Here is a 16,802-nt window from a genome sequence, read left to right on the forward strand (position 1 = left end):
GTTTATGTGTGTGCGTGTGAGAGAGAGAGATTTCACTTTGCATTGCAGTGCTCTCATCTCCGGGGCTATCGCACACATTCCACAGGAAGCTTTCCAGAAGCTGGAAAGAAGTTCATAAAAATCAGAAGAGCTACACGGCAGAACAAGTCATGCTCATATTTCCATGGTAACCGCCTCATTACTATGCCGGGTGCTGCTGCAGAGAAGGGAGGGCTACCTGAAGCAAGAATGAGGCATCCTTAGAAAATTCAAACACCATTTTTTTTTGGGGGGGGGAGGAGTTGACAGCATAGCACACACAAATGGAGCCCTAATGCAGGTGTGCTTGGCTTGCTTGTTTTCTTTAAAAAAGAATAACCATTGCAAGCGAGAGAAGGATTTAGAGAGGAGACGCCGTGATGGGAAGCAGCGCTATGTATTGCATGCAAACACACTGCTATGAAATCGGGAGAATTTTGATTAGTTTTGACATCAGCAACCTGAATCAGCTGAGTGACGTTTCACTCAGGTTATAAAAGGCACGGCAGAGGACCCCAAAGGCAGACAAGACCACGTATCAACGCAGTTAAAGCCCTGGCAGGTGTATTATGCTCCAGAACTTAATCCCTGGTGTCCTGTGACCCTCTGGGAAATCACCTACAAAACCAAGAAACGACACTTTTAAGGCTCCTGCTCAGAAGTTCCCCAGAAATTTTGCTTCAGTCGAATGCTGATTTTTACTCTTCTGTCCCATGTAAGATCAGCAGAATCAACCCACTGAGGAGGTGAGGTGAAGCGTCTGCCTTGAGCTGCAGGAGCCTTAGGTGTGGAACCTTCCTCTCCTCTTCCGCCGGGGTCCAGTCTGACTCCCCCTCTCTCCTTATAAGAACTTGTACGAATTTGGCCCCCCAACTTTTCTCACAGGCTCATATAAAATCAGTACAAACAGTTAAGCCGGTGAGCATTTAAGGTCCCTAACCCTAATCTGCGGGTTGCCATCTGACTGGATTTCACTTTGATACTGATTTTATTTTAGTATGGATTTTAATTGATTGCCTGATTTTATCTCAATACAGTGGTACCTCTGGTTGCAAACGGGATCCGTTCCGGAGGCCTGTTTGCAACATGAAAAGAATGCAACCTGCAGTGGCGCGTCTGCGCATGCGCGGGTTGCAATTTGTCGCTTTTGCGTATGTGTGTAATGTCATTTTGCGCTTCTGCACATGCGCGAGCGGCGAAACCCGGAAGTAACCCTTTCCGGTACTTCCAGGTCACCACAGGATGTATCTTGAAGGAACATAACATGAAGCGGACGTAACATGAGGTATGACTGTATGTTATATATTTGATGTTAGCCGCTCTGATCCTGGTTTTGGCCAAGGAGGGCGAGGTATATTTATTTATTTATTTATTTATTTATTTATTTATTTATTTATTTATTTATTTATTTGTTATTATTATTCCATTGCTCCCACCTACACTGCCAGTGGAGAAACAGCCCTGGCAGAGGCGCTGGTTTCCAGAGGGATGTCATGAGATCTTGCCAAAACCTCACAAGAGTGCATGAGATCTCTTGAGATCTGGATGGAAGCTGTTGCTTTGCTGAAAATGCAGGTAAGAGAGGAATGGCACTGACACTGGGGGTGTGGGGAAACCCATTCCCATTTCTCCTCAAGCAGAAATGCAGCATGCACCACACATGTATATCAGGAAGAGGCTGAGTGACTTCAGAGCAGGCTTCTGAGCTTTGGGAGAATCACAGTGACCAGCTGGGTATTTATATTTTTCTGCATATAAGAGAACATTTTTGATAATTTCTTTAGTCAAAAATTGGGGGATGTCCTTTACAGAGATGGTGAATACACAGGGGTTCGGGCTTTGGCAACCCTAACTTTGGGCGACCTCTGCAAAAAACTCAACAACTTTAGGCGACCTCTCCCCCCCCAAAAAAAGTTCAAAGTTGTTCTGTTTGATATTTAAAATATTGATTTCTTAATTTTGGGTTCAAAAATATTACACACACACACACACACACACACACACACACACACACACACACGTATGTATGTATGTATTTATTGAATTTATATACCACCCTAAACCCGGGGGTCTCAGGTCAGTTCACAGAATAAAATCAAAATATAAAACCACAAAATGCATAGTAAAAGTAAAAACAACAACACAATCTTCTAGGGCATCTTCTAGTCCAGCCAAAGGCGATTATAGGGTGATGTGCTCATCCTCTTTTTCAGGGGTAAAAATTCTTTCCAGGTGGATTTTTCAAATTTGCCTATGTCTGTGCCTATACTTTCTGGATGAGATATTGACATAACTGGTGGATGAAGACTTGCTTCCCTCTTCTCTTCTCCTGCCCCCTCAGCAATGTATCACAGCTTCTACTGTATAGCCTCCATATAGTAGGAGTATTTAAAATGAGAGTCGTCATAGCGCCCAGTTTTTTGCTTTTCAAAACATGGCAGCCCTATCTTATACATGGGTGCGCTTTATACATGGGAAAATACAGTATAAGGAATAAAGCAGTAGTTCGAGCAATCTGGTCCTGGGCTGTGTATATCCTTATATGTGAGTAGTAACACCTTGAACCTGACTCAGTAGCAAATTGGCAGCCAGTGAGCATCCTCCAAGTAAAGTGATATGTGATGGCAGTAGTAGTCACAAGCAAACTAACCACTATGTCCTGTACCAACTAAGCCCATTGCAGTAATCCAGTCTTGAGATTGTCAGTGCATGGACAACTGTAATATTAGCTGCAAACATCTTCCCAGAATAGAATGGGTTAAGGTAAAGGGACCCCTGACCATTAGGTCCAGTCGTAACCGGCTCAGGGGTTGCGGCGCTCATCTCGCTCTATAGGCCGAGGGAGCCGGCATACAGCTTCCGGGTCATGTGGCCAGGATGACGAAGCTGCTTCTGGCGAACCAGAGCAGCACACAGAAACGCCGTTTACCTTCCCGCCAGAGCGGTACCTATTTATCTACTTGCACTTTGATGTGATTTCGAACTGCTAGGTTGGCAGGAGCAGGAACCGAGCAACAGGAGCTCACCCCGTCGCGGGGATTCGAACCACGACCTTCTGATCGGCAAGTCCAAGGCTCTGTGGTTTAACCCACATGTCCCATAGAATGGGTTACTTGGTATTAAACTTTCTGGATTCTAGCAGGAAGATAAGGTTTATTGGACCAGGTTTATAGAAACCCAAGCCCCTTGATGCATGTTATTAAGCCAATTCTGTAGCATGATAATGCCCCAGTAGAGAATGGGCTGTATGCTAATCTTATGTCAATTCAATTAACCTCATAGAGTTAAACTAAAATAATAAGAAAAAAATAAGATGAAAAGGAGAAAACAGTTGGGATGACTTAGAAGTTACAGGATCTAAGAATCCTGCATGCATGTCCCTCCCCCTGCCTCCAAATTTCAAATCTCAATGGATGCTGAAATTGGATTTACTCCAAATCAAAGGGAACACATAATCTTGCAAAGTCTTCACTTTCTAGTCCAGACGCGTGAGAAATTCCCAACGGAGAAAACTTGCAAGTTTTAATTGGAAATCAACTAAGAAATTATAAAAGGCACCATTTAGCACTCATGGCTTCTCAAAGAACTGGAAATTTCCATGCAAATGTTATTTCTCAAATATGTTTATAGATCTCAAACAGCAATTACTCTCCTAGCAGTGTCTACTTCATATTAGTAATTCAGCTCTACATTAATCTTTGTTATTCATTTCTCACATTTACCGTATTTTGCGCCCCATAGGACGCTCCGGCCCATAGGACGCACCTAGTTTTTTTGGGGGGAAATAAATAAAAATTTTTTTATTTCCCCCCCAGGTGCGGGGCTGGAAGAACCAGGTCGGGGAACAGTGGGAAGGCACGCTCTGCCTCCCCGCTGTCCCCCAAGCTTGTGGGGCTGGCGATGGGGAGAAGTGCGCTGATCCCGGGACTGCAGGCAGCTCTGCGTCGCCATCTGGAGTGGGGCGGGACTTAGCGCCCCGCTCCGGATGGCGGCGCAGATCTGCCTGCAGTCCCGGGACGGCAGGCAGCTCTGCGCCGCCATCGGGAGCGGGCCGGGGCTTCGCCCCCGGCTCCCGGTGGCTGCGCAGAGCTGCGCTGATCCCGGGACTGCAGGCAGCTCTGCGCCGCCATCCGGAGCGGGGCGGGACTTAGCGCCCTGCTCCCGATGGCCGTGCAGAGCTGTGCTGAGCCGGGGCCTGCAGGCAGCTCTGCGCAACCCTCGGAGCCGGTCTCCCGAGGGTTGTGCAGAGCTTCCTGAAGCCTGGAGAGCGAGAGGGGTCGGTGCGTACCGACCCCTCTCGCTCTCCAGGCTTCAGCGAAAGCCTGCATTCGCCCCATAGGACGCACCCAGATTTCCCCTTCATTTTTGGAGGGGGAAAAGTGCGTCCTATGGGGCGAAAAATACGGTATATTCCCACTTTCTTCTAAGGAGCTGAAGGCAGCATATATGGTTCTATTCCTCCTATTTTATCCTCAAAACAACCTTGTGAGGTAGATTAGGTTTGGAGACAGGGACTGGCCCAAGGTCACCCATTGAGTTTCATGGCTGAGCAGTGATTTGAACCCTGGTCTCCCAGGTTCTAGTCCAAGCATTCTAACTACAACACTATTCCATAGTGGGAAAACAAGCATATTTACTACACTAGTCTTCATTGCCCCAAGGCTTTTTTCTGCACTGTACTTCATGTATATGTCACGCAAAAATCCAACATGATACGCTATTGCCTTCTAAATGGTACAGATGGCACAAATAAAATAACACTCACCACCACCACTTCAGATCTGAGGTTTGTTAGTAGAGTAAACTTCCGGCAGAAGCCATTTCTTAACATCTTTTTAAGACGGTGAACAACAGGAGATATCTCACTAAATAGAAGACTGCTTCTGAGCTGAATAAATATGCATGGGGTCATAATGTGAAAGGTAAAGGAACCCTGGACGATTAAGTCCAGTCAAAGGTGATTATGGGGTGCGGCGCTCATCTCGCTTTCAAGCCGAAGGAGCTGGTGTTTGTCCACAGACAGCTTTCCAGGTCAGGTTGCTAGCATGACTAAACCGCTTCTGGTGCAATGGAACACCGTGATGGAAACCAGAGTGCATGGAAACGCCGTTTACCTTCCTGCCACTGTGGTACCTATTTATCTACTTGCACTGATGTGCTTTTCAATTGCTAGGTTGGCAGAAGCCGGGACAGAGCAATGGGAGCTCACCCCGGCGTGCGGATTCAAACTGCCAAGCTTCCGATCAGTAAGCTCAAGAAGTTCAGTGGTTTAGGCCACAGAGACACCCATATACCGCATATTGCAATACCTAATTGATTTTTACCTAATTTTTAATGTATCACACACACACACAAAGAGATAGCATTGTATGGTGTGCAAAAATGCAGGAAATATTTCCTAGTGCTGATAAACCCTTTCAGAGATGAAAGACAAATGCCCTCCAGCTCCAAATATAGAAATATTTTTCTTTTGCTGCAATCCAGTGTATGGTTAGAAGAGGGTATGAGACATTGCATCTACTGGGGTGCAGTTGGTTTCAATTCTCACAGACTTGCAAAGGATTGTACTGCAGGTGAGTGGAGGAGTCCCCTAAGGAGCACCCTGCTTGCAAAGAAACACACTGCCTCCCCCCCTCCCCAATTGAATAATTTGCTCAGTAACCATGGAGCGGAGGATTCGATTGTTGGGGAGGGTGCTGCTTCAGGGCATCAGGAAGGAAAGAGGGGCAGTCAATGGATAGGAAAGGTGAGATGGAATATGTTATGTTTTCAGTGGTCTGTTTACAGATAGAGAAGCTGCTGAATTGCAACTCATTACTAAACTTAAAACCATGGAGAGACCTGGTCTGAACAGAGACATTGGATTCTTATCTCATTATACATGACTAAGCCATTTCTCACCTTCTCACCCCTTGCCTTTTCCTGTAAGACCTATTACAGTCGTTAAGAGTCGTCAACAGGCTCATCTCAGCTATCTGCCAATCTCCCATTCCCACCACCCTTCTGAGTAATACCCCTCCCAACCTTCTCACTATATAGAAGGATCTGGCAACTTCTGTTTTAGTGTATCTGAAGAAGTGTGCATGCACACGAAAGCTCATACCAAGAACTAACTTAGTTGGTCTTTAAGGTGCTACTGGAAGGATTTTTTTTATTTTGTCAGTGGTCTGTGTTTGCTTGAGCTTGAGTCTGGACTAAGGATTCTGAGCCCCCGTGTTCTGATTCGATACATGATATCCAATCGCAGAACATTTCAGGAATTGGGCCTCCACCATTGGCCCTTAAACTCTGAGTCATGATCCGCAGCTTGGAAGTTTAGACAGCCAATCACGTTGGGAGTGGGAGTGGCCCAGGCCTTCAGAAATTTATATAAGCAGCTGCTTTGCCCCTGTTGTCCAGGTCTCTTAGTTCAATAAAGGTTCTTGCTGTTATCACTGTGTCTTGCCTTGTGGGAACCCACCTACACTTCAGAAAATCCACTTGCAAAGGAACACCCCACATCCAAAGGCATCACCCCCCCAAAAAAATACCCTCCTCCCTGGAAGATGCAATCAGGCAGGCAAGTCATTGGACTCAGATACGTTAGGGGAGTGGGGGAGTGTTATAAATGTGTTATAACAATGTGACACCAGATGGCGCTGTAGAGTTCAGTCTTTCGGAAACACGATTTCCCATTATGAGGTTTCCAACACATTTTCCTGAATTTTTTTTTTATGTGTCTAGATCCAGTCCTTCTCTTCTCCTTCCTCCTAAGCCTTTTCACAAAGTCTCCTTCTTTCTGCCCACTTGACTTTCTTCTTTCTGCCTACCAGGCTCCCTTCTTCCCACCTGCCACTGTTTCCTGCCTGTCAGGGACTGGACTGAAGAGGAGGAATGGGAAATGAGCCCTCGGTCTGATCGGCTCCTCTCAGAAGAGAAGGAGGAGTGGGAATTTTCACCCTCCCCATCTCCAGCAGTTTCAGGAGCAGAGGGAGACAGGGATGATGTCCAGCTGAATGAGGAAATCCCGAGTTATGAGGTAGTGGAGAATGAGGAGGGGGGAATTAGAGAGCAGGCAGCAGGGACCTCCCTGGAGAGTATGGGAGACCCTCCTAGTCCAAGGGCTAGAAGGTCCCTCTGATTTCAAGAACAGAGAACGCAGAGAGAGTGGAAATGTTTTGATGAATATATGGCAAAATAGTGCTCAAAAAAAGATATGCTAATATGCCTAGATTAAAATGTGAAGTACTGGATGGAAGAAAAATTAGTAAGGAAAGATAATGAGAATATATAGATGATTTGAGAAGATTGTAGAATGCAAAGTTTATTGTAAATTGTATAATGTGGAGGAAATCGAGTGGGGGCGGAGGGAAGTTGGAGGAAGGAGAAAAGAATAATATGATGGATTGAGGAAATGTAAATGTATGAGGGGATGGGGAAGAAATGGTGTTGGCTTTGGTACATCTGTATTGTAATGTAATATGTGGAAACCAATAAAAAAGAAAAGGGGAAGAAAACCCAGAGAATACAGAGGGATGTGACTCCTGTGACTTCCTGTAGGTTTCCAGGATGCTGTGGGAGATGGAAGAGGAGGAACTCAGAGTAGCCAACATCTCCTATGCATGGAGACATGGATCCTTTGTCTTGCAACCAGATGACTGAATAAAAAGCCATACAGTACGAATTGTTTGTTCTTCTTGCCTCTGAGGCTATTGGGGAAGGAGAGGATGCCTGATTCTGCTTGACCACCACCGCTTGACTGGCTCAGGCCACTCTAGATAGCCCAAGGCAATTTAGGGCTATGTACGGTTGACTCAGGGAAAGCCTGGATTTTCCCGGAATTGGCCCAATTCATTTGGAGATTTGGTCAGATCAGGCACTCAGCCCTAGTGGAAACAAATGGTCCACTTGCCTGTGTGGTCAGCCATCCTCCCCTCTTTCAAAATGAACTACTCACAGCACATAACAACTCAATCTTTTGCGGGTTTGAATTTGATTAAAAAGAGGCGATGGGCAACTTCTCAGAAATTATAGCAGCGGCAGCAGCAGCAGCAGAAAAATGCCCACTTTGGTTCACTTTCCATTCTGAAGACGGAGATTTACACAGCTTTGAAATAACATTTAAATCAGCTTGGAAATAAAAATAGCTGAGCAAAGATGCTCCTTTTATAGGCCAAATGCAGGGCATATAATTAATGATCTTGCGTCTGCTGACACTTCACATTAGTGCTTCCCATCGTGTGCTATTTATTTTGCCTCTAGAGACAAGATCAATTCATTTTGATCCACAAACATTTCAGATGGAGAAGGTTATTATAGAAGTTGAATATAATGGATAATTTCCTTTTGTATTTTGGCTGGGGAAATCACGTGGGTGGGTGTGCCAATACACATCAGAAGTGAGGAACTGGATCCGGCCACCTCCACAGTCCCACCCACTTGTCCATCACCTGCTGCCATGATTCCAGGGGATTGACACTGGGCAACTTGCAAAGGGGGTTGCCGCAACCACCAATCAACTGATTGGTACTGGAAGCATGATTGTCAGTTAGAGGGAGAGCCTTCGAGGTCTCTGCAGAGGAGGAAATGCTTCATTTTTAAAAAATTTGATCTCCCTACTCAAAGAAAAAAATGTATTTGCTTGTGTGTCTTTGGTTTTAAGTTCTCTTGTAGTATGCATGACAAAGAGTTGCAAATACCGTATTGGCCTGAATATAAGCCGCACCTGCAAATAAGCTGCACCTTTAAAATTGAGGGTGGGGGGGAGAGAAAAAAGACAATACCTGGGCTGCTCGGGGGGGGGGGAGCCACACCTCTTTGCCAGTAGCCTTCCTCCCTTCCCCTTCTTTCCGGTGGCTCAGCGGAGACTTGGGAGTTGCGAGCAGGTGGTGTGTCATCGCCCCATGCTCCCGGGCTGCTTATTGGGGGGGGGGGAGAAGCAGGGAGTCGCGCCGCTTTGCCAGCAGCGTAAGGTCATAAATATAAGCCACACTTTAACTTTTCATGGTCGGAATTTGGAGGGGGGGAAAGTGTGGCTTATATTCGGGCCAATATGGTAAAACATAAAAAAGCCCATCATTCTTTAAATAGAGAACATATAAAGAGCCCTGTTGGATCAGGTGAAAGGCCAATCTAATCCAGCATCCGCAAAGTGGCTATATGTTCTCACACCACCTATATCTGTTTTTATAAATAGTGTGTGGAAGCTCTTATACCATTGCATAGTTTAGCTACTGTGTAGCCTTGGGCTGATGGAGCCTGGTGTACCTTCTTGCAAAGAGATAACAGGGTTCCTGTTTAGCATCCTGACCAGTATGTTATAAGAAGATAAAAAGAGCCTGCTGGATTAGGCCAATGGCCTGGGCACAAAAGCAATCTCCCCTCCTGCATTTTCCAGAAAGTGGTACCCAGAAACTTTGCTGCCTCTGACTGCGGAGTCACAGCATAGCCATCATGGCTAGAAGCCCACAGGTCCTCAGAACTCTTCTCACTAACAGGATTTTCCTCCCCATGCAATTCTGTCTTGTATAGGAAAGCCTAGCCGCTGGGCTCTTGCAATTACATTTTATTTGGTAAGGTGACAAATCTAATTGTAACAGCTACTCAACTGGGCTTTATCCCAAGGTGACAATTACCATACCAGGGCAGCACTTTATGCGCGTTATTTTGCAAATGCAGTCCCCCGCTAATGCACTTGTGCGCACTAACAGGCTTCAATTTTACTAATGAAGAGGAACAAGAGAGAGATGCCTGCCATCCTCACTCTTCTACACGGTGCTGATACAGATCTTGGTAATATTGGTGAGATCTAATCATAGATCAAAGCTGGAAACCAAACCACATAATAAATTATGGAGGGAGCTGGGGGTGTTTAGCATGGAGAAGACTGGGGTTTGTGTGTGATTTGATACCCTTCTTCAAATATCTGAAGGGATGTCACATGGAAGATGGAGCAAACCTGTTTTCTGCTGCTCCAGAGGGGAGGACTCAAGCCAATGGATTCATAGAATCGTAGAAGATAAAGGTAAAGCACCCCTGGATGGTTAAGTCCAGTCAAAGGCAACTATGGGGTTGTGGCACTCATCTCGCTTTCAGGCCGAGGGAGCCGATGTTTTTCCATAGACAGCTTTCCAGGTCATGTGGCCAGCATGACTGAATCACTTCTGGCACAACGGGGCACCGTGACAGAAACCAGAGCAGCGCATGGAAACACCATTTACCTTCCTGCCACAGTACCTATTTATCTACTTGCACTGGCTTGCTTTTGACCTGCTAGGTAGGCAGGAGCTGGGACAGAGCAATGGGAGCTCACTCCATTGTGGGGATTCGAAGCGCCGACCTTCCGATCGGCAAGCCCAAGAGGCTCAGTGGTTTAGACCACAGCGCCACCCGTGTCCCTTAGAATCGTAGAACTGTAGAGTTGGAAGGGACAATGCAGGAATCTCAACACACAGCCCCCCACTGAATTTGAAATCATACCAGATGGGCCCTACTTAGCTTTGCAAATCTGCTAGCAGTTTTATTGCTGAAAAGAAAGGAGATTCCAGTTGAACACTGGGAAGAACTTCATGAAGGTATGAGGTTTTTGACTGTGGACCAAATAAGAGTAGGCATGTAAGGAGCACTGTCACAGAGAGCCCATGGCTGCAGAAGCTCAACATTTTTGAGCGTCTCAGAAGCCGAATGATTCGGAACCCGAATGCCAAAAACCTGAAAGTGAATGTTTCCATTTTCAAACATGCCTTGGAAGTCGAACGGCTTCTGAACCGTGGTTCTCTATTTTCTCAATGGACTTTGAAGCCCATTGCGCCTCGGTTGCCGAACGTTTCAGAAGTCAAACAGTCTTCCGGAACGGATTACGTTCGACAACCGAGGTTCTACTGTATGCCAGAAAATAAACAGTTTAGTTATTGCTGTAGGGCATGTGGCAAGCTTTAAAATGGTATATAGGTTTACTTACTCTCTGACATTGCTTATTACTTATTTATTAAACTTATTGGCAGTGTTTTTTACCAAAATAACTTAAAATGACAATATATAAACATTCATACATGAAAACCAGCATTAAAAAAAGCCGCAAATCTAAAAGACAATCCTATTTTTAAAAAGCAGGGTTAGAACATCTCATCCATCCGAGGAGGCTACAGATAATTAAACGCCAAAGACCTAATGAAAAAAGACATGTTTTTGCCTGGCATATAGAGAAACAAAATAAACTGTTATGTGAATGCAACCTTAGGGCTATGTAGGATTCCACCCCTATTATATATCACTTGACATCATCTCAGGGGTTTCCCCCTAGACACCTATGAAGACAAACAGCACCACAAGGAAGTTAGCACAGACAAGCCTGAATTTAACTCCACTCAAAATCTTCATTGCCCTTTTCAGAAAATTCCCCAGTATTTGTTTTAGAGTTCCCTGCTGCATTCAGGAGCCTACAGCCCCTCACTGCCGAAAAACAGCTCTCACTTTTAACATCCATCCACTAGAATGTTCTTCAACATGTAACAAAAACACATTGGAAAATGGGGATCAGGAAAAGAAAGATAACTTCTCAGAAATGCTCACATCTTCTCATTTTGAGCACAACTTTGCCACCAACCTGCCAGAATATGGTGTCAATTGTATTCCCCAGAAAACCATCCCGTCCTTCTGATGACACCAGTTTTGGTCCAAGGATTGTCATGAATTCATCAAAATCAACTTGACCATCCCCTGGAAAGAAAGGCAGACAACAACAAGAAGTTTTTATTAACAATACCACGCTAAGAGATTTTTTTTATTAATTTGTGGCACAAATTTATAACACATCTTTCTGCAAATTGCAGCCAGGGGAGCTAAGATCCTACCCACACCATACTTAGAAGCATAGAATTGTAGAGTTGGAAGTGACCACAAAGGTCAACCCCCCCCCCCCCGAAATGAAGGAATTGTTTGCCCAACATGGGGCTTGAACCCACAACCTTAGGATTAAGAGTTTCATGCTCTACCAACTGAGCTTTCCCAGCTTGTTCTAAAGCAGATAGCTCCCCCACAAAGACTTCTGGGAACTGTACTCGTTTTCAGAGTGTTGGGAATAGTAGCTCTATTGGGACAAACTGCTGTTTCCCAGGATATCTGGGGGAAAGTAATGGTGCAGATATGAACTAAGAACAGGGGGAAGAATTAATAAGAAAACGATGGCAGGAGAAACATGAGGTCTGTTGGTGGTTTGCTTCCCTAGTAGCTTCTTTGCATCTGTCACTAGGAGCCAAGATTGTCACAGACATCAGCTACATGAGAACATCAGTAGATCCTGCTGGATCAGGCCAATGGCCGATCTAATCCAGCATCCTGTTTTCACAGTGGCCAACCACACGTCAGTGGGAAACCAGTAAGTTGGATTCCAACACAAGAAGACTCTCCCCTCCTGTGGCTTCCAGCAACTGGTATTCACAAGCCCTGCTGCCTCCAGCTGTGGTAGTAGAGCATTGATAGTCATCTCATCCATGTATTGGTCTAATCTTCTTTTAAAGCCATCCAAGGTGGTGGCCATCATTGTCACTTGTGGAAGCAAGTTCTCCAGTTCACCTATGGCCACAGCTGAAGACATACCCAGATACTCTGGGCAGCTTCCAACACATATAAAAACATTAAACATTTTTAAAAACTTCCCTATACAGTTGTACCTCGGGTTAAGAACTTAATTCCTTCTGGAGATCCATTCTTAACCTCAAACTGTTGTTAACCTGAGGGACCACTTTAGCTAATGGGGCCTCCCGCTGCCGCTGCACCGCTGCCGCGCGATTACTGTTCTTATCCTGAAGCAAAGTTCTTAACCTGAGGTACTATTTCTGGGTTAGCAGAGTCTGTAACCTGAAGCCTCTGTAACCTGAAGTGTCTTTTAACTCGAGGTACCACTGTACAGGGCTGCTGTCAGGTGGCTGAAAGCATCTCTCACAGCTGGTTGCCAGGAATGTACAAAGACAAGGGAAAGTTTCTTACCATCTGCTTTTTTTAATTCAATATTTACAGAGGGAGGCTTGGAACCCAGCCTCTTGGATAATGGCATTGTCCCGAGTGACTCTCCACCCCCTCCTTTCCCCCACTTTCTCATTCGTCATTGTCATCACATGGGTGCTGTTGAGGGCCCTCCGTCTCTGAGCTCTTTGCTCTCCTACTTTCAAGGCTCGCTGGGAGGGGGGGTCTGGAATGCTTTCTAAAGACACTGTGTCCTTCAGCTGTCGCCCTCCTGGTGCTTCCTCTACCTCCTCCTCTCCCATTATTTCCCAGCTTTCCCCCTCATCTGCCTCTGAGCTGTGACCTCCCTCACCCCTGTTGTAATTCTGAACTGTCTTCCTCTTCTCTGAAAGGGTCAGGTTGGGGAAGCAGTCTCCACCATTCCTCTTCTGCTGACAGCTGCCTTCAAGTTAGCGTATTTTTCAGTGTATAAGATGCCCCCATGTATAAGACGACCCCTATTTTTTGGACCCAAAATTAAATAAATCAATATTTATTGAGTTGTTGAGTTTTTGGGGGGAAGAGATCACCCTTGAGTTTCTTTTTGGGGGGGGAGGTTACCACCACCAATTGCTCACCTGCCCGTCTGCTTGCCACTGCCACTGCCAATCACCCAACTGCCTAACTGCCCCCCTCTGCATTCACTGACAATCCCCCAATTTTTGCCTAATTTTTTTTAAAGAAAAAACATTATACATGGAATGTCTTATACATGGAAAAATATGGTATTTATCTCCTTGGCTAGGTGGTCGCATACCCTTCAATATTTATCTGATAAAAATAGGAATGTTCTAAGGAAAAGTGGGACATTCTGGGATCAAATCAGAAACCAGGATGGCATCTGTAAATCCAGGACTGTCCCTAGAAAATAGGGACACTTGGAGGGTTTGCTGAAGAAGGCCCACTATGTGAGAGGCCAACATTGGATTTCTACAGCTGCTGTTTCCTTAGTGGCCTGCCTTGGCCCCCAGATTCAGAAGTGGAGTTAGCATATGGAATACCTAAGGGGGGGGGACTTGCAGATGCTTTTGCTCCATTCATCACACTCTCATCTATTTTGTTGCATCCGAAATTGAAATATATTGCAAGCTGCTCCAAGAATGTCAGTTCGTAGATACAGTAAATTAATGATAAATCATCATATAAAACCCAAACACAATATATACAAATTAAAAGCAGACAGCAGGTAAAGCTAATCAGGAAAAAAATATCAATAAAGCAATGCAGCAATAAATCAACAGCCAGTTAAAAATGTATTTAAACTAAGAAGTGGTGAAAACTCATTGGACTACAGTGGTACCTCGGGTTACAGACACTTCAGGCTACAGACTCCGCTAACCCAGAAATAGTACCTCGGGTTAAGAACTTTGCTTCAGGGTGAGAACAGAAATCACACAGCGGCAGCAGCGGGAGGCCCCATTAGCTAAAGTGGTACCTCAGGTTAAGAACAGTTTCAGGTTGAGAACGGACCTACAGAATGAATTAAGTTCTTAACCCAAAGTACCACTGTACTGGGATAGCTCACTTGGTAGAGCATGAGACTCTTGATCTCAGGGTCGCTGGTTTGAGGCCCACATGGGGTGAAATGTTTCTGCATTACAGGGGGGTTGGCCTGGATGGCATTTGTGGCCCTTTCCAACTCTACAATTCCATGATTCTATTATTCTAATCCAGTAAAAGGGCCACATCCACACCATATATTTAAAGCACTCTTATACCACCACAATCAAAATAAAAAAATTCCTTCCAGTAGCACCTTAAAGACCAACTAAGTTAGTTCTTGGTATGAGCTTTCGTGTGCATGCACACTTCTTCAGATACACTGAAGTATCTGAAGTGTGTAGGAAGGATCAATGCATTAATCCAAGGGAATTGATGTGGGTGGGTGGGAAAAGCAAGGACTTGGCAAACAGAGAGGGGCAGCCCCTGCTCTGCTATAGCTGCAAAACTAATATCAGTTGAGATCAACTGTTTAAATAACCATCTCAATATGTTTCCACAGAGAGAGAGAAAATAGCATTATATACAGTGGTACCTCGGGTTAAGTACTTAATTTGTTCCGGAGGTCCGTACTTAACCTGAAACGGTTCTTAACCTGAAGCACCACTTTAGCTAATGGGGCCTCCTGCTGCCACCACGGTGCCGGAGCACGATTTCTTTTCTCAACCTGAAGCAAAGTTCTTAACCTGAAGCACTCTTTTTTGGCTCTTCAAAACACGGCAACCCTACACAGAAGCTAATGCCAAAAAGCTGATGTAACAGAACATCTCCCAACTCCCTTCTCAGTATACAAAACTTTGCTTTAAACTGACACCTTCCAGTGTCCCCCACCTCACCCCATCCTTCCACACCTGCTTTATTTAAGCTTGTATCAAACTGCAATGTGTGGGAGCAGGAAAATGCAGGAGGTTATAATGGTTTGTCTGCTGAGGGGTAGTCCAAAGAAAGAAGGGGAAATCATGGGCATGGGAGTGAAGGGGTTCAAAGGATGGTTGCAGAATGGAAGAGCAAAATTATATCGGAAATGGGATTGGGAAATTCAATAGTGAGGTAAGTAGTTGCATGGAGTGGGAACGGGAAGGATCAATGCATTAATCCAAGGGAATTGATGTGGGTGGGTGGGAACAGAAAGGACTTGGCAAGCAGAGTGGGGCAACCCCTGCTCTGCTATAGCTGCAAAACTAATATCAGTTGAGATCAACTGTTTAAATAACCATCTCAATATGTTTCAACAGAGAGAGAGAGAAAGTAGCATTATATACAGTGGTACCTCGGGTTAAGTACTTAATTTGCTCCAGAGGTCCATTCTTAACCTGAAACTGTTCTTAACCTGAAGCACCACTTTAGCTAATGGGGCCTCCTGCTGCCGCCGCACCGCCGGAGCACGATTTCTGTTCTCAACCTGAAGCAAAGTTCTTAACCTGAAGCACTATTTCTGGGTTTGCGGAGTCTGTAACCTGAAGCGTATATAACCTAAAGCGTATGTAACCCGAGGTACCACTGTACTTGCAAAGGAGTTCATTTTTAATTAATTTTTGTTTTTCACCCTAATTTTTAGTTTCCATCATACACTTTGTGGAAGGTAAATTAATAAAATCATCCAGCAATGCCAACTTTTGCCAGTGCAACCCCCTCTCTACATGTTGGTTCTGTGTGGTCAGCGACAGATCAAAATGCCACGAGGAGCAGCAGGGCATTAAGGAGTTTGGACCACACACAACCCGTAAACCGTAAGCAATTTAATATTCCACAAAATCGTGTAACAGGCGGCAAAGGTTGCAAATGAGCTCTGCAGCTGTTTTCAGTGTTTCCAGCTATTACATAACATGCCGTTATGGGGGTTATTGTTGCTGAAGGAAAGCAAAATCACAGTCTTGTCCAAACTAGGTTCCGACAGAAGGATACAATGTGTCACAAAGTAATATGGAGTGGATAATATGTACATAATTGGGGTAGTTCTAAAATCCAAAGAGGGCATCAGCTGAGGGTTACAACATCTTGGACCTGTAACTGAGGGCAGTAGTTTATGCAAGGCTATGCAAGTAGTTTATGCAAGTTTATGACTGTTCCGGTGCCTTATTAGGCCTAGTTCTATCTGTGTTGGTGAATGCTTTTCATTCTACTAGTGGTGAGGGGGAAAGAATTTCAATTTGTTAAAGAGGTCCTCTTTATCGCTTTATTGCATTATTAATATAAGGTAGGGTGACTCACTTTTGAAGACCCAGCAAAAAGTGATTTTTTAAAAAATGATGAATAGGGCCACACACCTGCCTAAGAAAATGAAAGTAAATGAAGGGTGGAGT

At 45.0% G+C, this 16,802-nt stretch overlaps 2 protein-coding genes across 6 annotated transcripts in view; one reads left to right on the top strand and one right to left on the bottom strand.

Annotated features, from left to right (window-relative positions):
* The window catches only part of GTF2IRD1 (GTF2I repeat domain containing 1), a 1,520,245-nt gene that overhangs the window by 1,363,734 nt on the left and 139,709 nt on the right, over positions 1–16,802 (top strand). The window lies entirely within an intron of this gene.
* CALN1 (calneuron 1) overlaps positions 1–16,802 on the bottom strand; it is a 138,052-nt gene that overhangs the window by 17,521 nt on the left and 103,729 nt on the right. For all 5 annotated transcript variants that reach the window (XM_083479667.1, XM_083479668.1, XM_083479670.1 and 2 more), the window contains one exon: positions 11,603–11,715. In XM_083479667.1, the coding sequence (XP_083335793.1) occupies positions 11,603–11,715 (113 nt within the window). The remainder of the gene's footprint in view (positions 1–11,602; positions 11,716–16,802) is intronic.

This window comes from Podarcis liolepis (assembly GCF_965112155.1).
Source record: "Podarcis liolepis genome assembly, chromosome: 16".
Classification (NCBI taxonomy): domain Eukaryota; kingdom Metazoa; phylum Chordata; class Lepidosauria; order Squamata; family Lacertidae; genus Podarcis; species Podarcis liolepis.